Source organism: Cyanistes caeruleus, chromosome 5, assembly GCF_971803275.1.
Source record: "Cyanistes caeruleus chromosome 5, bCyaCae1.hap1.1, whole genome shotgun sequence".
NCBI lineage: Eukaryota > Metazoa > Chordata > Aves > Passeriformes > Paridae > Cyanistes > Cyanistes caeruleus.
Window position 1 is genome coordinate 40477994 of NC_141705.1, and position 25939 is coordinate 40503932.

Genomic DNA, 25939 nt, shown 5'->3' on the forward strand with positions numbered 1-25939 from the left:
TTACCCATATTTTAAACCAGTCTTCTGCATACCATTGGAAATAAAGAACCTAGCCTCTAGGGAAAAAATAAAATCTACAGATTTAACATTGAATTAAAATCAGCTTTTATTACTGGGTATGCTATTGGATGATATTTATTATTTGAAATACTTTGTTCAGAAAAAACTCAAATGGATCACCTTCCATACTTCTCCCTACCCAAAACTTATATTCCTTACTTTTACTCTATTCAGAATATAAAATCAACACGATCTTACCTTTAAAACTGTTTGCATTTACATACACCTAATCCCATACCATTTTTGGCATCTCAAATGTTTCTGCTAAGGATGCTCACAGTATCAGTCATTCTCATTCAGCAGGACACACACCAAAGTTTTCAAAAATTATCAGCAGCACAACTGTATATTAAGAAAAACTCCACACCAGTGGTTTGCCCACATCACTTGGCAATGTCCCTTTAATATTAATACACAGAGAAGTAAAATTTTTTCATAAATTTGTTCAAGTATGTGGAACATGTAAAATGCGTAAGAATCAATATGGACTTCATTAATGTTATATTTATTTATTTTCCAGCTTCGTACAAACTGGATGTAGAAGCATAAACATAGTACATTTCTACCATTTTCAACAAAAATATAACCAATATGTACAATTATTGTATTAAAAATACAAAAGGATACAGACTCCACCAATGTCTTTCTAAAAGACATACAGGTACAAGTAGTATCAAAAGTATGAGGAAATCACCAGTTAATTGTACATTCTGCACTTGACATCACAGAGCGAACTGAGATTAGCAGTCCTATGGTCTACAATTACTTAATGCTTATATAACATTTGTGCAACTTGTGATAGAGCTAGGATTTTGTATTTCTATATGCACATGAGGTCTATAGCCTTGAGAATAAAACTGGCAAATAATGCATATTACATGTAAAATTACAAATGCATAATTGACAATGTGATATATAAGCAAATAGACAAAAGCCATGATTACTGGAGAGAGAATTAAATAAAGCACTGACATTTGTTTGATACAGTGAAAAAACACTGCAATTTGATCTTTAAAAGTTGAAGCTATTTACGTTTATCTACTGATCAATATGATCAGCTGAATTTAATGGAAAAAAAAAAAAAATCCAAGACCAGCAGTTCCTCACATTTGAGTACTACTCGGATTGGCAGCCTTCACTTCTCTGGAGTCTGTGCAAAAACAACACAAAAATAGAGGGGAGGGTCATTTTAGTCATTATAGGGTTAATAGCAGCTGTGAGCAGGTGGTTGCTACACACTGGCCTTCTCTACACATGCAGTGTTCCATGAAGCCATTAACAGTTGTGACTATTTCTGCATTGCAAAGGCTGGCAAATCTGTGTTATTTATTTATTTTTATGTTTTTTTACTTAAAGGCTCAATTATCCCCTAATGTCAAAGTCAATAGATGGAGATTATTAGATCAGTGTTAACAGCTGACATGACCTGTGACATCCCAACTTGCCTTCACTGCAGTGTTATCCAGTTAATTATTTTTATTTTAATATAACTACTATATAGTTTTTTTTTAAAAAAAGTATATAACTTAATGGTGGGGTTGCCATCTGTCTTTTTACGATGTGACACTTTTTTTAGCATGCCATCCTGTATTCCACAAGGCACAGGTATGAGACACACTGTGTCCTTTTTCCATCACTGACCAGCTGCGAGCACTGTGTTTCTGCATTTACACCAGACCCGGATAAGGATGCCATTAACACTAACATTTACAAACTTGTGAAGATTCCAGGGAGGGGCACATTAAGAGCAAAGTCAGGTAGTCAAGGAAAGGCTGCATCCTGCAAACTCTGCCTTCCCTTCTGCCCTGCTCAGCCATGTGATATTCTTCCACGAGCTCAGGCTGGCAACCCTACTTACAGGTGTGAAATAATACTGTAATTACTATTCAGATGCACTATTTGATCTCCCAAACGCAAACATACAAAATTGTAACAAAGGCATTGTAAACAAGCAAATAAGCACTGCCTCCTCGAAGGATCTCAAAGCAATTTTCTCTTTGTAGGTTAAAGGCCAAATGTAATTTGACAACTAACTTATCTCATTATCCCAATGAGACTAAGTGCTAGGATTGTGATTAAAATCTAAAAGGAAGATTTAAAAAAAACCCTTCCAGGCATTGGGAAGTGCAGCCAGAGTTAATCATCCTGATGTGATGATCTTGGAATTTGGAATGATACTGTGTGATGTGGCAGACAGCGACAGTGGTAGCTTGGAGATTGCTGCACTGTGCATTTCAAGCAACACAGTTTGAAAAGTGCCAGGGCGATTTCTTCACAGTATTTCACATGCAAGGGGAGAGGGGACAGAAAGGGGAGGGGCAGAGGAAGAAGCCCCATGCTGCTTTAAGGCAGGGAAGGAGGCAAATAGGTCCACCATCCATTAATCATAGTTCCAAGGCTCCTGTTCTAGGGACGTCTTCTTGTGCTCTCCTTTAAGGTGGCTCACTCTGGATCCAGAAAAGCCCAAGTCTTAGACAGCAGAGACTTGTTCATCTTCTGCAAATGTAATAGGATAAGGGAAAATAGAATTTAGCTCATAAAGAACAAGGCTGCTACTGAATGAAACAAGCTGTGCATACAGTAACAGCTGTGTATAGTGCTCATGTGTTCTCCATTTCATTGTGTAAGTATATATACTTTAAAACAATCTAAATTTCAGTACATTTCAGGTCTCATGAGACACACTCCTTTGGAATTTTGATCTTGAAGAAAGACAGACAATTGCTTTAACAAAGCTAGATGTACTTATTTACCCCAAGGAGAACAACAAATACTCCTAGATATCTAATAGATTCAGAAAGGCATGTGACATTTTCCCCTAAAACATATATTCCATTTAGTCATCATTAGTAGAAACAATTAAAATTCTCTGTCATGGTAATTCTCAAAGTTTGACGCAATTCAGTTAAGGTAGACTTCATTTTTTTCCCCATCATGTTCAACTGCAAAGTTCATCCTGCACCTAAAACCTTAGTAACTAAGCAGTTAGAGGGAGAAGGAGAATGTTAATCTATCATTAAGCAAAACAAAGCATTTAAGTGAGTGATTTTAGCACCACCCTGCCTAATTTTTGAGGACTTAATGCTGCAATCCAGCTACACTTGGTCTCCATGTAAAAACATCACAGTTAAGCTAAAGCATAAAGATGTAGACACATTTAGACCAGCAAGGTAGAGAGACAGCAGTGGGCTCATCATGTGCAACAGCTGGAGTAGAAAACTCAGTGTCCCACAGTGTAAAGAGTTTCAGGTAGAATGTGGGCGACTATCCAAATAAACCTGAGCAATGGTGCTTTATGGGGTGGATGGGAAAGCATCCTGTAGACCAGGATACTTTTTTGATCATTAAATACATGGTTAATGGGGAAAATCACGGCAGGCAGGGCTGTACAAGGTGAACATAGGCAACTTCAGGGAAGCTGTCTAAGCCCAACTGCTTGGCTGTTCAAGATTCAGGTGGACCTATGTTCCAAGTTTTAAGTTATATTTAGAAGGAACTAAATGCTTTGCATTCCAAAAAGTTAACAAATAGCAAGTTTTGAAATGAAATAGAGTTCAAATTATGGCAAGACTTGTGCAATTTGCTCTGTGTATGTGAAAGAACTGACTCGTTTTGCATGCAGCACACTCAAAATCTAACAACTAGAAATTTACCATCCTCTTCTGTGGAAAAACCTTGAGATGGATAGTGAGCAAGTCGTGGATCTGACTCATTTGGTTTATGCCACTGAGGTTTGTTCACGGGCCTGCCAGTTGAGTGGCCGTGCGACTGCTGCTGTGGAGTTGCTGTCCCATGAGTCTCACATGTCCGTGCCACCATTCTGGATCTCTGAAGTGCTATGTTGTAGTCTGGAGGCTTCCTGGTTGGATGGGAGCCACCTTCTGCAAACTCAGCAATAGGTATTCCTACATAACCAGGAGGGGTTGGAGGTGGTTCCCGATATCGACCCTCTTTTCTTGCTGCAGGAAAAACAAAAGATGATTGTTAGAGACAGGATGAGGAACACTGCTCAAAGGAAAATAGAAAATAGTTAAAAGCTAAATAATTATCAACCAACTCAAAAGCCTAGGAAGATAAAATTGGAATGACAAAGATTAACTGTCATATGCTAGACAAAGAGCTTGTGAAAAATAAATTAATCATGAAAGTACAGAATGTACAACATACACACGATGTAGCCATTCTCCCAGCAGTGAAGCATTAGTCTAACAAGGTCCACCAAATTTCACGGGGAATTTGTTCAAACTTCATAACTGAAGTTGCTCCATCAATTGCACAAAGTAAAATGTACAGTGATCAAAGTAACATGGAAGACTCAAGAGTCTACAGAAGTAGTAAATGTCAAGAATGGTGGCATCTCCACAAATGCACGATTGTCTTAATTCTGAAGATGGGCTTTGCATCCAAAAGCTCATCTTTTTGTTTTCAGCATCTTTGAGGGGAAAAAGATAAATGCATCTGATACACTATTTTCATCCTACAAATCTTACTACTTAATGAGGCATAAGCTACAACTCCAAGAGGTCAGGAAGAGAAGTGGGCTTCATCATTATAGTATTTGCATGCACTACTGCAGTCCCTATGGTCATATTCTCTGCAAAATCGAAATTGAAAGCCTTCCTGCAAGAAAAATGACTGAATATGATTTTATATAGGAGATGGAAAGACCACCACCTGGCTTGTGGATCTCACTGAGATGTAACTGTTTACCAGAACAAGGCTTAACTCAGGGCATACTGAAAAGGTCTCTCGGAGAGAACTTCAAGGGGGAAAAAAAAAAAAACCCTGTTAAGAATCCTAAGCATTTGTATGGACAGAACAGAGAGGCAAGAGTCTCTGTTTCAGGGTTAAGTACTTAAAGAAGTCATCTGGGACTTTGATACTGAACACATATTTTGGACCCAGCCCTTTACCACATGACCACTTTAATGACACACCTTACACAAATACAGCAGGAAAAAACCACCAACACAGACAATTTACTTTCCATAGCTTGTCATACACTGTATATTCTTGCATAAGTGGTGATGACAACACCACCCTGCATTAGGCAGCATGATTTGACTGAAAGGTAGTACAAGCTTAAAATGGATTGGTGCTTATTTGGATGCAAGCATTTATAGACTAAAAATAAATCCTTGGTAATAAATCCAACAAAACCATATTTTCCAATAGAGTCTAAGTACTTTTCTGGGACAAACTGTTTTAACTGATCAAAGCAGCATGAAGAAGTTTCTGAGAAACTTTATTCAAAGATTTCTGAAAATCAGATTGAGTTCTATAGAAAACTTCTATTGTAGAAAAATTCTACTGAAGTACTGCAAGAAATCAATGTCTATTAAGTTCAAAAGAACTATGTAAACCAGAAGGTTCTGTTGGATAATGACACACAGAGTTACATTTGCAGGACAGTTAGTTAGTAGTAATGAAGGGCATGGAATTGTGTTGGTTTGACTTTTCAGGTCTTTTTCATGTTCTTTCAAGTCTCTAAAAATGTAGTGGCAAGCACTGCCTTGAGAGACAAGTTTGGAAGCACACCTGTTACACATTCTGGAGGAAACCAAGGGTATCAAAGAGTAAAATTAGAGATTGGCATGAATCTGTACACCTTCATCCTCTTAATAGTCCAGGGATTTAGACCCGCAACCAAGCTTTGAGGCAAAACGCCACTGCTAAGCAATATACTCGGGCAGAAAATGGAAAAGCAGTTTATCACAGTGGTCTCAGCATGACCTCAATCTGGCAGACATTCAGCTGTGTCAGCAAAAAATGGCTTTTAGATAGCTCTTCATGTTGACCTGACAAAAGGCAAAGTAGGGGGAATGAAAGGAAGAAAAGAGACAAAAATGCAGAGGCATTGGATGGCCCATGGATTGGGATGCATAGAATGAACAATATGATACAAATGTTAAGCTCTGACAAAGACATCTTCATACTAATTTATATATTATCTGATCTTTCCATTACTGAATGCATAGAAATGTATTTCAGCTCTAACTTCTTTGAAACCTCTTCAGTTTCAACAGTCCAAAGAAACATTTCAGTTGGTATTTAAGCACAAAGGGATCCCATTTTCAGAAGTAAGGAACATTCACAATTATCAGACGAGTCATACAAAGGTATAAAGTAAAACACTTCTATAAAAACCAGGCCACATTTACTAAGATTTCTAAATATAGCCTATGGAGCCTTACTGTGATGAGAAATTCAAATTTCAGAACAGACATCTAAGTACATCAACCTCTCAAAATACTGTCCAGCAGTTGAGCTAGTTTTTTGATGTATGGCAGGCTCTATTGAAACATAAAGGCACTGCCAGAACTGAGAATCAACAATAAATTATACTTTCCCTATCAATAAAAGCACAGTTAAAGGGAAAAATTTAAGAGCGACTACAAAATGCTCAGTTTTGCTTTAAAAATTAAATTAAATTAATAAAAAAGTCAAACCAGACAAAAGAAATGCAGAACAGTATGAGAAAACATTAGCAAATTAATTAATTTACTTCATGGTAAACAGAAGTTAACTTACCAACAAGCCCCTTTGTACTACTTGATGCTGCTGCTGCTGCTGTGTGAGCGGGGACAGGAGCTGGCTTTGTCTCCTCTGCTGGTACAGATGTTATGTTACTGGTTTCAGCTTCAACCGAAACATCCTTCCCACCCCTCCGCTTTATGGTACCTGTATCACCCTCGGAGTCCTCTCCCCAGTATCCTGTGGAAGATGCCCAGCTTGCTCTGGACTGTGCTTGATCAAGGCCCTCCCTACCTTGACTTTGCCTGCCATACTTTGTGCCGTGGTCAGGGAACATCAGCTGGTCCATATGGCCGCCTGAGGCCCACAGTCCTGCCCCATCGCCTGAACTATCAAAATGAGCATGTCCAAAAGGCAGAGTCTCCCAGCTCCTCTGGTGCTGTATTGTCTGGATGTTATCATGAGAACCACTCGAACAAGAAGTCCAGCTACCACGGCCACTGTCAGCTGCGTCGAGCGAAGCTCTGTCCCCCTGGTCCTGTGACAGCTCTTCTGTACTAGGAGAAGAAAGTACAGTTGCTCCAGCATACAGGCCTCTGGTCTCTGACAGCGGTGCATATGAGCTGGATACACATTGATGAGGGGGACAAAAAATCCAGTGTTGGAATTGGAAATCATGAACAAGACGCACAAAGAAACAACCAAAGAAAAACAAAGCACACAATGGGTTGGACTAGGTAGCCTTTATGACATTTTAAAGGTCCCTTTCCACCCAAACCATTCTATGGCTGAAGATTTTGATGCACTCTATAGTACTTATTGTTTGCATGAATGGCTAATTTAGTTTTGAGAATATAACTCTTTTCTCTCAAGTATATCCTCAATAAAACAAAAACAAACAAACACAACTGGATACATAATTTGCTGAAGCCTTACACTTCAGCAGTGTAATTTTAAAAGGTAAAATCTTAACTTCACAACAGCCCTTTAAGAGGGGCAAACCACAGAGACACACATAGAGGGAAACAGACAGGGTTATTCTACTGCTTTTCCAGCCCTGCCGAGCAAATGGTACAAAAGCTAGAAACAGAATTTAGCAGGAACTGGCTGATACTCAGGTTTAGATTTCAGATTTCTTTTTCTGCTTAGGAAACTATGAAAGCTACCTTTTCAAAGTTTCCTGCAAATAGAAACGTATTTGAATCTTATTTTTGGAAACACTCACTACTTTGTAGAGCAAGTATGTTTTCTGTAGCCTTTCAATGATTAAATGAGCTGGACACGATCCCTTACACAGCAGCAGAGAAAACTGACAAAATGTCACTTTTGCTTAGTAGATATCCAGGCTCCTGGGACTTGTTATTCCAGGGCACCTTCCTATGCAGACTGGAACCCTCTTCTTCCAAATATTTAAGACACCTGATTAAAAAGTTTGCATAGCACGAGATTCCCAAAGCTGAATTACAGCGGTTTTGGAACAGGTCTGCCATTGACAGACCCTGCAGGATTAAAACCCCAGAAACCATTCAGAGGACTGAAGCATCCAAATAACAACTAAAAAAAAATAAAATAAAAAAATAAGTGGAGACTAAACAGGAGCCAAAGCGCCAATTATTTGCACACCAAGGCTCACTGCTGGAGATTTAGGGAACTCCTCACAGCACTAGCTTCCCCACCATTACAAAAGTTAATTACCTAGAAAATTAGGAGACAACCAGCAGTGTAATGTGAATTTTAGCTTGCAATTATTGTTGACTAGAAGAGATATTTGGAGTAAAATATTTTGGATTTAGACAAATATGCACTTTTCCATGAAGCAGACTGGAAAATTGCTAGCTATTTCTGTTCTCAGTTTGATCACTGAATAATTGTATGAATATCTCATCTACTTCAGTTTATTTCCCATGGAGAAAGCAGGCTAGGGTATTAGTCTGCCACAAAGTGGATAATCTATGGCACCACTGAAATGCTCAGATGGTAACATCTACTGAGGTAAAGTCTTGCTGCTGTAGACCTCATCATTCACTCAGGAGTGCAAAACCTTTTCTTGGCAGGAAGGGAGCATTATCACAAAATGCAGCAGGGAAGCAAAAGAGCAGAGGAGAAAAAATACTTAAGAGATACAGGGGAAGTTACATGGACAAATACACATGCCACATACACACTATATGAAAGTATAATACAAGTAAGTACAAATAAAATTCTTACCCTAAACTGTACTGATCTGGTTCAATCATGATTCTTCTATCAATCCTTCCCACACCAAGATTTGTCTCCACGATGCTGACAGAATGCCTCTGTCTCCTCTCATCATGCAGGGAGACTGGCATAGAGTCAAAAGAGGAATTGCTGACAATACTAGATCTAGAAGAAATTTCACTGTGACCAGAATCGGAGAAGTTATCCACGGTGCTGCTTGGAGCCAAAGTGTAGCCTGCAAGGGAGTATCGCGTTAATCAGACTCTCCAAGACATCTCCAAGATGCCTGCTCAGTTCTTGTCAGGCCACTGACAATACTGCAATAAAACTGGCAATAAAACAAAGCTACCATTACATTTACACAGCCCTGCAAAAGTGTGTGACACTGTCTTTGGGATCTTAATCAGAGACTGAGGATTGTGGGAACATGTCCTATTCATTTACAAACCAACTGCTCTCCTTCTCTCTTCTCTGCTCTCCTCTCCTAAATCCTTTGCAAATTCATCATCATACTTGTATCCTCCTTATGAAATATTACTTCTCAAAATCTGCCTGTCCATAAACACCGTCTTCAAGACTGGAAGGAAAGAGATGCTCTGGTTGAGATTACTGCTTAAAGTAAGCCCAGAGTCTCTCTTATACCGTCTTTTAATTCTGCAATGCTACACTTCAGAGATGAACAGATATATGAAGCCCAGATGTCTGGGCTGACTGCTTATTACATATCTTACCTGAGAGACAAGCAGGTTTTCAAGTTTCTTTGTGATACTTGGCTGACTAATTAATTCCAAATTCTGTATTACTGGAATTATGGTGAAATTTGGAACTAGGTAGCACTGACACAGTCCGAGATAAAATCTGCAAACCGTGTCATAGGAGCAAATTCAGCAAATTCAGCTTTTCTTTCAGTGTTAAATAAATTGTGCTGAATGTTCTTGACAGCTAAGTTAAAGATCATCAAACACATCCAAAAGTCACTGCAGTTTACATTTTTTGCTTTCACTCTACTCCTAAGTCCCAAAATACTTCAATGGATCTACCCCAGTTCACTTGCTGAGAACTAATGCTGGGAATTAATGCTATCATTTTTATCTGAAAGAACATATAATTAACTTCATGTAACCATCAAGGAACTTTTTTTAATCATGTTTATGACTTGCTCTTTGCAAAAATAAAGTCCTGTTCACACTGTAAGTCAAGTACAGAATTCCAATTCCTTTTTCAAAAAATGCACAGGCCTGACCATATTTATGTAAGTTCACTCTTTGTTAATGTAGTATAGAGAAATAATGATGATAGCTTAGAAGGACTTAAGATGATGTATCCTCTACATATTATCCTCTTCCATCTGACCTTAGTAAATAACACTTCAATACAAGTCACTCCAGCCCCAATGTATATTTTACCATAATGCTCTATTATGTAACTGTTAAAACTGAACTTTTATGCCATTCTGAAAAAAGAGTAACTTAGAAGTCACACGCAATACATCTAGGCTATCATATTTCCAAAGTTGTTTTTTTTTTTTGTTTAAACTACAGGACAATGACTCCATACTCTGTCTTGTCAATTCATAGCCAGAACTACAATGAAAGCAAACAAACAGGTTTGAAAAAAATCCCTTCAAAAAATAACTGTGAATTGACTTTAAAATATCCTTTTTTTAAAAAAAAAATATTAAAAAAAAAAAAAAATTATAAAAAGCTCCAATGTATAATACCATTCCTCAAAAATTCATACACACGGTTTAAAAAAATCAGGCTTCTATTAAAATATTCTGTAGTATAAAATATAAATTACAGTATTAAATATTCCAAATTCCAAATACATTAAGCCTTTCTGTCATACATAGGTTATGTCCCATTCAGATGTATGACACAGCAAATAATTTCTCTAATAGACCAGCATGGTCAAAGCTGCACAAAGATTTTAAGTTTCAACCTGCACATCCTTTCACTGAAAGCAGGAAACAGTGATCATAGGAATATTTTTTGTCAGAAGCAGCTGCAGCCAGAGTGACCTACTGCATCAAATCCTGTATCACACCAGGCTATCTTTTCTGGCTTTTGATCAGCAGAGGGCTTTCAAGGATCCTTGAAATCAGGTTCACAGCTACCTTTCATGTACCCTACTCTGCACTACATTTTCTGCCCTCTTGCTGACCGTATGTGACAAAAATAGGAGCAGCAGTATTGAGTGCCCAAACTCTCTCTCAGAAGCTTCCAAAGTCCATGAGCTTCAAGAAACAGGGTAAGAAATATTGAACACATCTACTACCTTTCCTTGGAGAGCTCTGTGGTGAAGTAGGAGGAGAAGACAACTGTGAAGATGCACTTGAGACAGCGTCTTCAGATTGCTTCTTGTGACGATCCAAACTTCCTTCTTCCGATAATGAAAGGATTTTCTTTAAAGCTTGTGGGGAGTTAATGCCTTTAGGTAAGAATTAAAGTAGGCAGATGAAAAGAACAGTATAAATACATCCTTATGTTGCACAATGAATTTGTACAGCAGACACCCTACCCTACAGGAAGAAAAAGCTACATTCTTTCCCTGTATTTTTCTGAGTTCTTGACACCAGCTTAAATGAAGCAAAATGTTAAAATTTATTCCCATTTAAAATATATTCTTTACTTCTGCATATTAGTGCAGATGGTCTTTCATTCTGGCCACTTAAGATAAACACTTTGCCATGGAAAATATGAAGATTTGATGTTGCAAAATACTGCCTATACAACATATAATTGAGGATATGCATAGGAATGGTTACTGAGAAGCTTGAACTAAAATTAGCTTAAATACAGACACACCCATCTCACTGGTTAGAATTCAAACTACTCTCCTGTTTTCTATTCAGAGTAGCCTAGAAGGTCAAAGGAAACCAGAAAGAAAACTAATAAGGATTAGGCTTATGAAACAAGGCCTTCCTGCAGCTGCCTTTCTCTCATTTTTAAGAACTATCTCTGCACCAGCTTATTTTGGGAAACTACAGAGTAAAAACATCCTGAAGATGATATATGATGTAAAGATCTAGGGCATCAGGAATTGCTTTTCCCAGACTACATTTATCCATCTCTCTTCCCCTCCCCTCAAAAATCCACCCTGGGACAGCCTTACAAGTGAAGACAGAGTTTCTCTTACATTTTTGCCAATATTTGTGGTAGAGGTTAGTCCAAGCATTCGTGGACTTTTATCTTTGATCTGTTGATCACAATCCTGCTATCAATAATTCATAGCTGCCTGATCAGCATAACCTAGTCAGTTTTCAGAAACTTTGCCACTATGAGCAAAAAACTGCAGTCTATGGAGCTTCAAAGTCTTTTTAAGATTAAAATTTAATGGCAAAATCAACAAGATCTGGATGAACATTGAATTGTTTCTTGCTCATTTTGCTGCTTCTAATGCCTTATTGCAGCCCAAACAGTGCATGAGGAAAACCAACAGAGTGAAATCAGAATTAAGTTCTTGTGCAATAACCATCATGAAAAAGGAAGGGCCAGCTATACAAAGCTAGTAGGGATATTACCATGCTTGTGATAAAAGGAGTTTGTTAATAGAGCATACATGTTTTTTGTACACATGTTGGGACACAGATTTGAAAATCAGGGTAGAATTTGTTCCTATAGTCTGGTACCTTTCTGTAGAATATGGAGGCAGCAACAACTGCGTAACAACAGTAAAAAACAGAAGGGAGTAGAAACCAAAGGGACAACTGTCAATGTGAAAGTTTAGACCCACATTTCTGACAGGACTGCCAGTTTGAGCAGGCCTGGATTTCACCTTAAAAATTTAACTTGAGGAGAGACACCAAAAGTTCTGAGGCATCTCAAAAACTCCAGGTCCCTAATTCCTCTAGAAGATCCCAGGGCAAACAGTGAGAAACACTTACTCTTTCCAGCTGCTAGTAACAGGTAAATACTTACACTGATTAAATTGACAGGATGCTTTCCCTAAATTTGTTTCTTTCCATTTCTAGAGAAGAGAACTATGCCGAGACACTGCATGAACAGGTATAACCTGCATATCATACTACCAGAAATGGAAGCCTGAACTGTATTTGATTAAAAATGTCTTCCCAACATAGGCAAACAAACTTTAGAAAATTAAACCAAATTCTTCCTTGTTCCACCTACCAAATGGTGGGAGGTCTTTGACTGGCACTTTCTTGCGAGAAGGATAAAGAGACACGGCTGGGACCTGCAGTGCTTGGTTTACTTTATGCTGCTGCTGCTGCTGCTGCTGTTGCACTTTCTGCTGGATGCCTGCCCGAGGAGCCACTGGTGATGTTTCAGATTTCCCAGATCGCTTGTCTCCTGTGTTCTTCGGCACTTTGCAAGAAAGGGGACAAAACACTGAATGACTACTAGCTAAGGACATCGTGGTGTTTTAGTCTGAGGACTGCAAAGCCCTCTGATTAACAATTACAAGGTGCTCAAATACTGGTACAATTAATGCAGCATGATATCTTGAGGCAGGAAAGATGAAGAGGAAAAGAGGGGGAGATGTAACTCCATTTAAAAGCTGTACATTATCAATGTAAGTTTTCTTTCTCAAAATAAAGCTCTGATAAATGACCACTGTTACAAAAAACATGATCAGAAGTTATACTGGGCAATCATAATGATTACAACTGATTCAGACATATAATTACTAGTTTTTTCTACCCTGCAGAAAGGGAAGGACATAAAATGTAGTATTTCCTAAAATCAAAACAAAATTGATATCTAGGATAAGGTTCCCCTCTGCTGGCCCAGGTACAGCCTTTCAGGTATCTCTGAAACACCTGGACGTAAGAAAATTCCCTACTCCCTCAGAATAATCATATCACTATTCACACTAATAACCTCAGCATATCAGAAATATGAAAGAACTTTTGACTCCTCCATACCCTTTGCACAGACAAATCTAAAAAGCCATTGTACACTTCATTGTGACATCATTTTAAAGCCTTGTCACCTGTGTCTCTATCCTATTAATCCACAAGATTATTTCCTTAGGATTCATAGACGTTTAGTACTTAAAATTGACTAGACAAATCATTTTCTACTTCACAGTCTAGTTACTGTTCCCAGTTGATTCATTGGACTAGAAACAGTTACATGGAACAGTTTTCTTGAAATCCACAACAAATGACAATGCTCACATGTGTTGGTGGCTGGCTCACACTGCAGAGAGAGAGTCTGGAGGCTCTCTTCATCCATTTCCAGATCCAAGTTTGAGAGATACTGCTTTACTTTCCGTGCCATCTGAGCATCCTCGTAGAGCTTTTTAGCATTAAGAAAGGAGCTGCGACGGACCCGCTTTTTATGCCCCCCCGCTTGTGCAACATCCAGCACTGCTGCATTGGCACTGCCCTGGCTGAGAGACCTGGAGTGAGGGGGAAGAAAGAGAGCAAAGGTATGACTTAGCCCAACATGGTATTGCCCTACAAACATGAAACGTGCAAGAGAGTGCATGAATGTCAGTCTATGGTCAAAGCTTACATGCCTCATTCCAGTAAGTCAAACAGCTATAACAGGTAGAAAGATGAGGGCCAGGAAATCTTTTTTTCTTGGTTACAGGCGCTATTTTAATGGCACAGATATTTTAACCTATTTTGCTCACATTAGACAGTAACACTTCACACATCTAGAAAAGCATTCAAGGTAGTTCTCTCAAGCCATCTACTGAGAGGATTGGAGCATTAGGAAAAGCTCATGCAGTAAGGCAGTGCTGACACAAGACTATATTCAAGGTTCAAATTCAAATGCATATAAAGTAGGCATTTTGAAAGCCCTCTGTGTTTTAAATCAGATTGTATACAAAATATACAGCTTAGTTTTACAGAATAGAACTTCTTCATAGCTTGCAAGACTGAAGAGAATTTTGTTAAATAAAATGATCAGCTAGTTCATGATGAAATAAATGTCATACACATTTCAGTGTATGTATATCAAAGCTATGCATTGACCCTTAATTGTTAAGGTAAAAATTATGGCTAATTGTAATATGAAAGTAAGTTAGTCAAGCAGATACTCGAACTTTTGAATTTGATTGTGTTATTCTTAAATAGGTATAAAGAAATTAATACCTTTGAAATTTTAACACTGAAATTTTCAGCCGTTGCAACTTTGTCATTTTGTAATTTCTCTTTGACCCAAAGTCACTTCTTTCACCAATTTAAACTGAAGGTGGGAAAGAACATTCGACTTCTACCTATGACCACTTAAAAATAATTTACAACTTCTGTTTTAATCTCAAATCAAAAGCACTCCTAGATTAAAATGTATTGTCAGTAAAAAAGGGTTAACAAAAGAAAAAAAATGTCAAAGCACCAGAAAATTAAAGATAGAAAGTAGGAAAAAATGCAAATGGTAAAGGAAGAATGAATGTCTGTGTGTGTTGTCTCCAACCACTTACCCCAAACTCCTCCATTTCTTCTTCCTGCAAGTGAGAGCCACGAAGAATAAAGCATGGGTTTAAGAAGAGACAGAGAAAGATCACAAGCTCAGAAAGAAAAAGACCAGACCTCAGGACAAGCAGTTCTGGAAGCCCACAAACACTAAAAAGAGCCTTGACTTGGGCATACAGTCAGATATTACAAACTCTTATAGCTCAAATTAAGAAAAAAGAGTATGCAATAAGCTTGTCAAAGGTGAAGTCAAAGAGCATTCACTCCACGTTTTCTAACACAAGTAGCTGACACTGACTCAGATACTACTACTAAATCAAAGTTATAAGGCTGACACCCATAAATGTTTTAAATAGGCTAATAGATCTATTTTCAAGACAGTTTCTCTCCCTCCCACTGATAGAATCTCATTTCTATGAAGTAACTGTCAACTACGGAATAGTAAGACACATTTTAGACTGTATCAGTTACCACAAAATGTAATGGTTTCTCCAGTTTTAGACCACCACATCATGCTGGTCAATTGCTAACACAAAAACTTCACACTGCTCCAATAGAAGGGGCACATAAAAGTCCCTCTTGCTGGCACCTAGCCTTGTCCCAGCTGGGGAAAGCTCTGCCTGGTACAACACACTTACCTTGTTCTGAACATGAGAGCAGGATCCATGTTGACGGACGCCATGCGACCGACATGGCGTATCTCCTTCGCAATCATCCGCAGCTTCTCAAAATTCACCAGGCCCTCCACTTTAGAATCATTTCCTACAATCAACAACATCAGGGATTAGGCAGGAAAGTTACTTTTTCCTTAGCTAGTGAAATATAATATACTTCTGCCTTTACCTTCATGAAGGAATGTAAGGTCCTTTTTGATGACAGGAAACAGGGGGATAATAGGGGGCTGTAGGTTTTGGCTGTTAAGGACATTACGATATTTTGCCATATTCCTAGATGGATCAAACAAGTCCTGCAGATCTTGAAACAGTTTTTCATACTTGCTCGGAAGCTTTTCCCAAGTAGTTCGGAGCCTTGCAACTGGTGCCAAATTCAGGCCACTTGAAACAAAAGAAGTGCAAAAAAGTTGAAGAACAAGAGGAAGAAACAAAAAAATCCTAGAAAAGACCATACTGAATTTTGTATGGTAAAAATACCGTATAGCCAAAATACCCGAGCACAAAAGTGTCAATAAAGTAACAGAAATTTAGAAAGTTCTTTTTGCCAGCATGTATTATAGAATAATGAAGTTCATTTTAATAAAAGCCATAAAAACTGGATATATCTGCATGATGTAACCATAAACAGATAAAAGTTACACTTGGATGAGTAATTAAACCTTACAGAGAGTATGTATTTGTTGATTTAGAACAGTGTCTGAGTTTGATAAGACTATCATAATCTAAGTACCTCAGGATCACCACTTCCAGATGAACAAACTGTCTGAAAGACCATCTTCCACCTCCATGATAATGTTCAAGTGGTGACAGCACACTGACCCACCTTATTTCTGTAATAATCTGACTTTGTTCTTTCTAGATGAAATTTCATAACACTCTCCATTATCTAAGGTTATTCTCAAGCTGTAGCTGGTACAAACCCCCTTCTTCCCCTGCAATGACACGGACTGTCTTGCTGTTAATTTCTACCTGTTGCAAAGTCTGATACCTAGAATCTTTCTTTCACTCAAATTTTTCCTACCAGACAGGCTCCTTTTATTTCTCATTGAGATTGGCTGAAATAGCTGAAGAAAATCTCAATATTTTGATGTCTCAGAGATGCTGACTGATCATCAGCATGGATCCTTGACTTTGGAACTTGCCCCATTTGCTGGAAAGTATTCAAACCTACTCATCTTCAAGGAAAGTGTCACATTCAATCTGCTGACTGAATGTCAAGACAACGATGACAAGAGCTTGTGTCGAAGACAGCGATTGCACTTTCAGTTTGAGGCAGCTTACTTGAGCTTTTTCATGAGAGACAATATAGGGGGATTGTTTTTGTTTGTGTTTTAAAAAATGTGTATAAACATAGACATTAGAATTTTCTCTCTTTGTTCTCATTCCAAAACGAAGAAGGGTTTTCTGAGATTTTCAGTGCATTTTAAAACTCTTATTAAAAGATCTTTATTTACAGACTGTTATGGTATCACAGTGTGTTATTGATTATTATCAGAGTTCTATGGAAGGAACTGCTCATAGAAAGAAAACCAAAGGCAACATATCACAGCTGAATGAATTTAAGATACTGAAGAGTATGGATAAAAATCAGCTGCTTTGTGGAAATTAACCCATTCATTTGAAACAATTATGTAGTTTTCTTGTGTGTATATACTTGCTTTTTCATTAGGTCTTTGTCTTTAAATAAGTGCACTGGTTTCTCTAGTGCCATGTTCACCTTCCCACACTACCTTGAGCAATAGCTACATAACAGTAGCATTTCAAATAATATTTCAGCAAACATTTCAGATTACAGAAAACACTGTCCTTAGTACACTGCCAGGTGTTGATGTTAGCAATATAAACTGGTTTACTTTATTAAGTACATTTTATTTTTGAGACTAATGTAAGTTGCTTTTTACTTAGAAGTAGAATTATTAGTGGGCAATACCTAATGATGGCAAACATCGAGTTGAAGTTCTTGCACTCTCTGCAGTGTAGCGCTATCTTAATAAAATGCTTAATGATCTTCATCCTTTTCAGCTGGTTGGTTTCTCTTAGAATCTCAGAAGCCACCCAGAATGTCTCTTGATTTATCACCTCTTCAAACCTTTTTAGATTAGTGCAACCTGTTTTTGATTTGAGTTTAAACAAGTCATCTATGTATTCCGTGGGTTCGATATTACGGAACAGCTCGAAGTTTCTCATGGAGAGTTGGGTAGCCACCTCAACAGTACTGAGCTGTAGTAGGGAAATCTGGCTTTCCCTTAGTAACTCTTGAGCATCTTCATCTGAACAAAGGGTTTCTGTTTCCATGTTGTTCTTCAGGTAATACCTGTCAAAACAAAATTCAGAAAAATACACTAGATACAATATACCTCATTAGTGCTAAGAGTTACAGTAATGATTCTGTTAGAATCTGAGAATAAAATGAACTTCACCAGCCTAGGTATTAATGAGAAGTTGCATAAAAGCAGCGATGTGTTGCAAAGAAACAGAACATTAAATAATTAACACTCCTTTAACAAGATTTTTGACTTAATAAACTGGCATCATCAGCTTCAGCTCAGTCTCCATCTTACCTGCCACTCAGCTGTATCCTGTCAGCAAGCTTGGACAGCTGATCAGGAAGCCTCCTTTGCTTGATGACACCCTCAGGTGTGACAGAGACTTCACACAGTGAATAGGCATCAGGGGTTGCAGTGAGAGCAAATTCCCTGATGGCCTGGATGACCACTTCCTTGGCTGTGGTGTCCTTGCTGATCATTATGTAGCGACTTTGCTGGTCTGCCTTGAAAACCCGCAGGACTTGGTCTGGTAATTCTGGGGAAAAAATTACAAGCAAGTTATGCAATTTAGTAGGAAAAGAAAAATAAGAACTTAGTGGTACAAGAACTTAGTGGTACAAGAATGAGCAAGTCACATTGAATTTAATTATTAGTGTTATCAGTTTTCACTTCTGTAAAAGTCCTAATGAAAAGCTAGGCTCTTACTGACAAATATCTTCAGCAAAATCTAGTTCTATTACCATCCAGAAAAAGAAGCTAGTTAGGCTATAAATGAAGCAAGCCACAAAAATGTTAATATTTTCAAAGTTTGGACAAACAAACTAATGAGCATGAATCTATTGAAATCCAGACCCACTGATCAAATGAATATTGCTAGTTATCACTGTATTATTAGGAAAAAAAAAAAGAGATAAATTAAATTATACAGGTATCTATCACTGGGGTTTATAACCTCAGGTATTTTTAACTGACAAGTATTTCAATTAATTTAATTTCTTCCCTTTCTTTGAAATAAACTTTTCTAGTTTTGTGAGGCATGACATCTACTCATTATTCTTTAACATGTTTCTTCTTAAAAATAATTAATTTTTTAGATCAATGAGGTCATACAGCAACAAAATATATAATAATAGAAAGCGTTCTAAATGAAGGCTTCTGAAATGACTACCATAAAAAAATACTGAAAAAACAGCTGTCAAATGAAAATAATAACTTTGGTACAACTAGAGGGGCTTGTTTTGTGAGACCTGAATGTGCATAACATGTACAAGTTACTACAGAAAGATCTGTTCAACAGCAGAAATCTTGTGACAAAAGAACAAAACACCTCCCCACTGATCTTGCATGTTTCCAAAATAATAATTTGGAAAGCATTAAGATAAATCTCTCTGATAAGAGTTCATTTACATGCCACAAAGGCTTTTTAGGCTTAAATATATTATTTTAAAAATTTCATACAACTAAGTCTGTAACTTTAAAGCTCACAGTAGTTTTTTGTAGCTTGAGAAGTACTAATACCAGAACACACTAGAACTGATTACATCATAAGTTACACATAAAGGATGTCAGTTTTAGCCCTTCCTAAGCATTTGAGTTAAATGTACAAATACTTCATAACAAGCAAGCCAATTTTACCTTTTATCACCAACTCTATACTAACCCATCTTCCTTCAGTAATTAGTTGAAGAGGGATACAGAGCAGAGTATTTTCTGAAATACTTTCTACATTTCTTGACACCTGGAGGAAGGCAGATGCCAAAGACACAGCCTTTTGGAGATGTTATTAAAAAACAGACCCTTCTCTAGATCTTGCTGCCTCTTGCTGTTACAGAAATATTTGCCAAAGAAATGCTGTCAAGTTGAGAAGCTACTGTAAACAGGATCAAGGTGAGAAACTGTTTAAGGGTCCCTAGAAGAAAAATGTTTTGTGCAACAAGGAAATAACCTGCTCTGCTGGGTCACTGAAGTCAATATGAAGAAATGCAGGGGACAGCAAACAGAGGAGTCCCATCTTTGCACTGCATTTTACCACCCAGTTTCTCAGGCTGCCTACCTATCAGAGCTGGGAGCAAAAGCTCTACAGAGAATACACAAATGTATTCAGCAAGTGAAATGACTGCAGCCATAGCAATGGCAGCAAGTAATTCAGCCCAATAATTTTTAAATAAAACACTTGAAGAGAATCTTAATCACCCCCCTTCACTGGTTTTCAAAAAGGGAAACTGGAGTGGCAGGCTGAAGAATGCAATGCTGTATGATAGGAATCTATTCCCTTAGAAAGATTGTGAGGGGAAAGAAAAAATACCAGTGACTGGCAGTTCATCATTACTCTATTATTTTGACTTCCAATCAAACAGCAAAGGCAGCACAAGAAAAGAGAAATCAAAGTGCTATTGAACATTTAAAAATAAACCTTTAAAAGTATATTTGAGACAGCCCGAGCCAATCAGAAGAAAAACTAAAATGACTCCTTGCAGATTTCAAGCTGTTCACACTTTCTCCTCAAAGACTACTCTTCTAAAAGGAGAAAGTTGTTTTATTTTCTATCCTGAGGGATATTTCTCAAAGCCTCAAAGGACAGCTGCTCTACCAATTTCTCTTTCTCCTCCAGTGCATTCAATTTCTTGCAAGCTGCCTCCATTTCCATCTTTAATTTAGACCAAGGTAGTAAAAAGAATTAAAACTGCAGACTTTAATTTTTTCAAGTCTTGAAATATATAGAAATATGATTCAACTCTTCTATATACAATGCAATCATCTCTAAAGCCCGTAAGGCATGTGTTTGTCATTTCAAGTCCCCTTTTCCTTCTTTCCACTAAGGAAAAAAAAATTGCCCGAGAATTACTTTAAAAATATTCCATGTGTGGACATTCAGGCAAATTTAAAAATACAAAAACAAAACAAACTTTTTTTTTTTAATGAAGAAGAAATATATTTCCTACAAAGACATGGAAAAACTGTTAAAACATGGGAGCAATGGCAATACATCATATTGACCTCCCTTCCTCAATGCAAAATGCAAACAGTTGAACCTTATTCATTTATTAAGCTTCTCTAGACTCCATCTGTAATTTAAAGGGCTCTAGGCTTGCAATGGCTTTCCTTCTCATGTAAGTTTGTCCAAGCTCATGAGACAGGAATGCCCACAGCTTTGGGAGTTGGCCACTTGTTGCATTTGGCATTAGAGGCACTCTAATTACCTAAAACTGTCTGGTCTAGGTAAACAGTAAGCTAGAGAATGGAATTTTCACCCATTTATAGAAAAAGTCCTGATGAAAAGCTAGGCTCTTACTGATCAAGAATAGCTTCAGAGGGCTGGAACTAGCCATTAGGTAAAATACAAAAAAATATACACCTTCCCAGACCCTCAGAATCAATCTCAGGCACTGGGGCAAAAATCATAAATGACCTCCTTGCAATCTCCTCTAGCCCTAAAACACCTGAGATGAAGTAATGCTCAATACCCCAGGTTCAAGCACAATGACTGCACCAACTCAGCCAGTGTGTAGGCTGATAGTTAAGCACCATCCCTTCAGCTAATCCTTTAGGTAATGTTTGAAATCCCTCAGCCTTAGGAGGGCACAGTATTTTCAGTTCTACTTTTGAATAATTCTCTAAAGATTAGGCTAAAATAACCAAGTGTCTGGAGAGCTACCATCACCATATCCTGCTCCAGAAGCTGTATTTTAATAGCAAAGATTTGGATACTTAACTCAGGAAAGGTTTCCCACTAAGAACCTTCCTGCAGCCAGATAAGAGCACAAATCCCAGCCCTACCAGGAGCTCCAGCTAAACCGTTCTTATAAGATAAGGCTCTCAAGTTCCTCATATTCTCCCCCTATTTCTCCCTCACTCACCCCTGTGCTTTGATCCTCTCCAAATGTGTTCATTTTTTATCTATTTCAGAAAGGGATTTTATATTCAAAGAATTTGGCATACAGCTGTAGGGCAGGGTGACTAACAAGAAACTTTGAAACTCTGTCCCTTACAAATGTTCTAGAAATTATGTAAGTCTGTTCAGAAAAAGACTGAAATACAAGCCTAGTGTCTCAGTCCAATGTCCTTTCCCTTTACTATAAGCTAATGATCTACTATGCTATTTGAAAATATTGCAGTCTTGTAAACAATGATCCACAGAGGCAAAACTATAAAATACCAAGCAAAACAGGTTTTTACTGGCCAAGAATACTCAATCAGTAAGAAGCACTCTATATACAGCATACATGAAAAACAGACATCTATTGTATGTGGGTGAAGTATATTGTAACAGATGTAATGAATCCTAACACATGAATATGTGACTAATTTGTGTGTGACAGCAAACAGTTAATAAAAACTCACATGTCTCTTCAGACTGCAAATCCAAACAAGAAACCTGAACTATGAAAGGAAATTAAAAGGTCAAGAACAAGAATGAAAAAAGGATTCTTACCTGGAGTAGTATTAAAGTCTAAGATGCGGTGATGAGACTGCAGCAGGTCGGGATTACTGGATGACAAGGTTCCACTGACAGGTAAAGCCGGAGGAATGTGCTTTGTTTGCCTCAGTCCCACAATGCTGTCATCCTGAGACTGGCCAATTCCAATGTCACTGCAACCAGAAAGAAACAAAATCAGGACTGACAGGCATTCAGAGCTTGGCTGCACTAGAGGGATTCAGTGATGTCTCTATTGCTACGTTTTCATACTTTCAATTGTTACTACAGCAATTGCTATTTAGAAGTAAAGGTTCTTCAGACAACGGGACTTGCTTGGGCAAGTCCACTCACAGTGACTCGATTTGCCTGCTCATGCTGCCAGAAGATCCTCATCATTAAGCTCTGAGTTGCTAGGCTCATTTTTTAGTGATTTTGGCCAATCTGTTCGTTCAAAAGGTGGTACACACCTCATCATCCTTGCATCACCCCATCACCCAGACTTTGAGTAGTACTGCTGTCACGTCAGTGCTGTTTTCAAGCCTGAACTTCATAGATATTTTACCCCATCACAGATAGGATTTGCAACTATATTTGTGATATATTGTAGCCATATTATATAAGATCTTTCACCAGAAAGGTGAGAAAGGATCATTTGGTTTTCACACCCTGTATCACATCTCTGAGTTTCTCTTCACTCAGTGTGACTGAAGTGATGCCAGGGTAAGGCTAAGCTAAACAGCCACACTTGGGTGCTATCAGTAACCTCCCCAAAGTACCTGACAGCTGTAAAAATATTCTGTGACAAAGGTGAAGGGTTTTGTCCACTAAATTGTGTAAGGAAGGGTCCCACAGGAGGTCAGTAGTGCTAGATGGATCAGAGACAGAGCTATCATCATATTATAGTAGGCACTGATTTGCTTATTGTTTTTGAGTTCATGATTAAGTGAAGCCAAACATCCAGCACGAGATGTAGAGCTGGAGACAGCCACTGAACTTTTCTCTAAATATATAAATCAAAATCCTTAATAAAATACTCAGAGAATGTAAAATGTTGAATAGCTGTAATTATAGTAAGTGGAAAGCATAAAAAATGTAGCAAGTATAGGCAAGGCCTTACTAAAAGCCAAGCACGTCTAAATCTGTATCTACACGTTTAAGTAAAGCATAAACTAGAATTCAGACTTCATTGTAAACATTACAACTAAGTCAGCCGAGTAAATTAAATGATGCAACACAAATGACCACTTGTACTCTAATGTTGGGCACTTAAGCCTTTGTCTTAGTGCTGTATCCATCCTCAGAAAACCTAAACAGAAGTAATAAAAGGCTAGATGATTACCCTGATAGCTGTTACAGCACCAATATCCTTTTGTGCTTACCAATGAATAGCTCTAAACAGCACAATCTTGTACCACTTCTTTAAGTGCTATGAATTGAACAGTAGTCTGGAACAGTGTCTGTGTATTAAAGACACATTTTTTAATGACATGGACACAACTGCTTTTGAGAAGGCGATGCATGGTAGGTCTCTTTATTGTGTTGGGGTTTTCTCATTGTTTTGCTTTTAAAAAACAAGGTAACTCTGTATTACCAGAACACTTTCATGAAGTGCAAACCTCAAGCTGTGAGAGTGACAGAAACACTCAAGGCCACTGAAAAAAGTTACAGGATTCTCTCTTAATCAGAAGTTAAGGTGAATCTGAACATCTGTATTTTTGTATTTCCACATCAAGCAGAAAACACTGTGACAAGCAGCGATGACCTACTCAGCACACAGCACCTTCATGCTAAGCCACAAGCAAGTAAGTCTTTCACTACAACCAAAAGAATTGCCACAATCAATAAAATGTCTTTCAAGTAGGAACCACTCCACATTATAAAAAAAAAAAAAAAAAAAAAAAAAAAACCTACAGCCCTTGTACCTCAAAATGCTTTCTGGTCGTTCTAAATTATTATATACCAGATTTCATAAGACTGCCAACAACAGTATTTTACCTAAGTTCAAATCAAATTAAAACAGTGTGAATCTTACATTAATAGTTTCATTTGCATTATGTATTTCTTTTGCAGTTTGCCAGTTTTATACAATATTATACCTATCCTGTGCATCATGACTGAAGCAGCCTCGATAAAGTGGATCAACTCTGAAAATGTTGGGTTAGAAAGCAAAAAAAGTGTCTAAAATTGGGCTCTACTTCATATAAGAAATTGGAAATAATTTACTTTGCACACAGTCTATCCTATTTTTAAAACTTGAATTAGAATCTGAGTGAATTCTAACTTATACAAATAAGTCATGAACTCTAAAAATACCAGATAAAAAGAGCAACACTAAAAAAAATCCAGGTCCCATGAAGATCTATTGTTAGGTAAAATATTTTATTGCACTTTAATGAAAGGAGATTGTGGTTTTAAGAAAACAGCATTTCTTTTGCTTTCTGTATGCATCTGTCATTCAGCGAGATAGCACATTAACTAAGAAATAACTTTCCTGCAGAATGACGAACAGGATAGAGGGATAATGAAATGACAGAAGTTATCTGAATGCTTCTTCCCTCAAAACACAAAATCCTCTGCATCCCACTGCAGGGCTGCAGAGGGGAGACACAGGGACTGCTACTTTGTCTGGGATGCTGCACTATGGACCAGGCAGAACTTTACTACAGACAGAGGTGGAGGTTTTATTTAATCCTTTTTTTGGAACAATTGAGCCTACAGACCACAAAACCACCCTGCATCAGAAAGGTAAAGAAAGAGTTCCAGTGGAGGTTGTACCCAGAACCCTTCAAGAGACATCTTACAGACAGTAAAGAGAGATTTCCCCATAGGTGCAGAGGAAATGGTGCTGTTTGCTCGGTTTGAGAAGCTATTTAACCTTATTGGACTAAACAGCAAGACTGAAGGAAGGCATTATCTCCTGCTCAAACTGATTCATCTTTGATACTGATTTAATGTCTCATGAAGCAGACAAGCTCCCTCTAAGAGTGACCTCATTCTAGTTTAAAGATTGGTTTTGTCTGGGTACGTCCTCGAGGCACTGGAGCCTTCTGCAGTCTTCACACTCAAAAAACAGTGTACAGTTTTAAGCCAGCTGAGTCATGAAGTCTTTGAATGTCTACTTTAACTAAAGATTAAATCAGTTTTTTCACACCTCTTGATTTTCTTATATGCAAAAACATGAGATTAGGTGAAGACCCTTAATATGTGCAACACCAGTAATTAAAAGGAAAAATGAGATTGATGCTTCTACACAATTGGGGAAAGAAAAGCACAAACACTAAAGTCTATAGCTACAGATCTCTATGCAGAAACTGTGCAGACAAAAACAACTGAATGTCAACAGGCTTTGCAGACAAACTGCTATATATAACACATGAAGTAGAGCTAGCAAAAAGAAAATAAAGTAGGTCAAATTTTTCTGAATCTTACCCGAAGAGGTCCCTACACAGAAAAAGTTTCA

At 37.8% G+C, this 25939-nt stretch overlaps 1 protein-coding gene across 39 annotated transcripts in view; it reads right to left on the minus strand.

The window, feature by feature from the left end:
* Nucleotides 1-433: 433 nt before the first annotated feature.
* The window catches only part of RAPGEF2 (Rap guanine nucleotide exchange factor 2), a 181900-nt gene continuing 156394 nt past the window's right edge, over nt 434-25939 (minus strand). For 10 of the 39 annotated variants that reach the window (XM_086887874.1, XM_086887891.1, XM_086887887.1 and 7 more), the window contains 13 exons: nt 22495-22652; nt 18357-18597; nt 17726-18109; nt 15965-16176; nt 15760-15883; nt 15130-15153; nt 13874-14097; nt 12864-13058; nt 11011-11163; nt 8743-8968; nt 6592-7157; nt 3714-4019; nt 434-2556 (listed from right to left, as the gene is read on the minus strand). In XM_086887874.1, coding sequence (XP_086744000.1) covers nt 2531-2556; nt 3714-4019; nt 6592-7157; nt 8743-8968; nt 11011-11163; nt 12864-13058; nt 13874-14097; nt 15130-15153; nt 15760-15883; nt 15965-16176; nt 17726-18109; nt 18357-18597; nt 22495-22652 — 2839 coding nt within the window. In that variant the 3' untranslated portion in view covers nt 434-2530. The remainder of the gene's footprint in view (nt 2557-3713; nt 4020-6591; nt 7158-8742; nt 8969-11010; nt 11164-12863; nt 13059-13873; nt 14098-15129; nt 15154-15759; nt 15884-15964; nt 16177-17725; nt 18110-18356; nt 18598-22494; nt 22653-25939) is intronic. The other 29 variants (XM_086887876.1, XM_086887895.1, XM_086887875.1 and 26 more) reach the window with 10 other exon arrangements.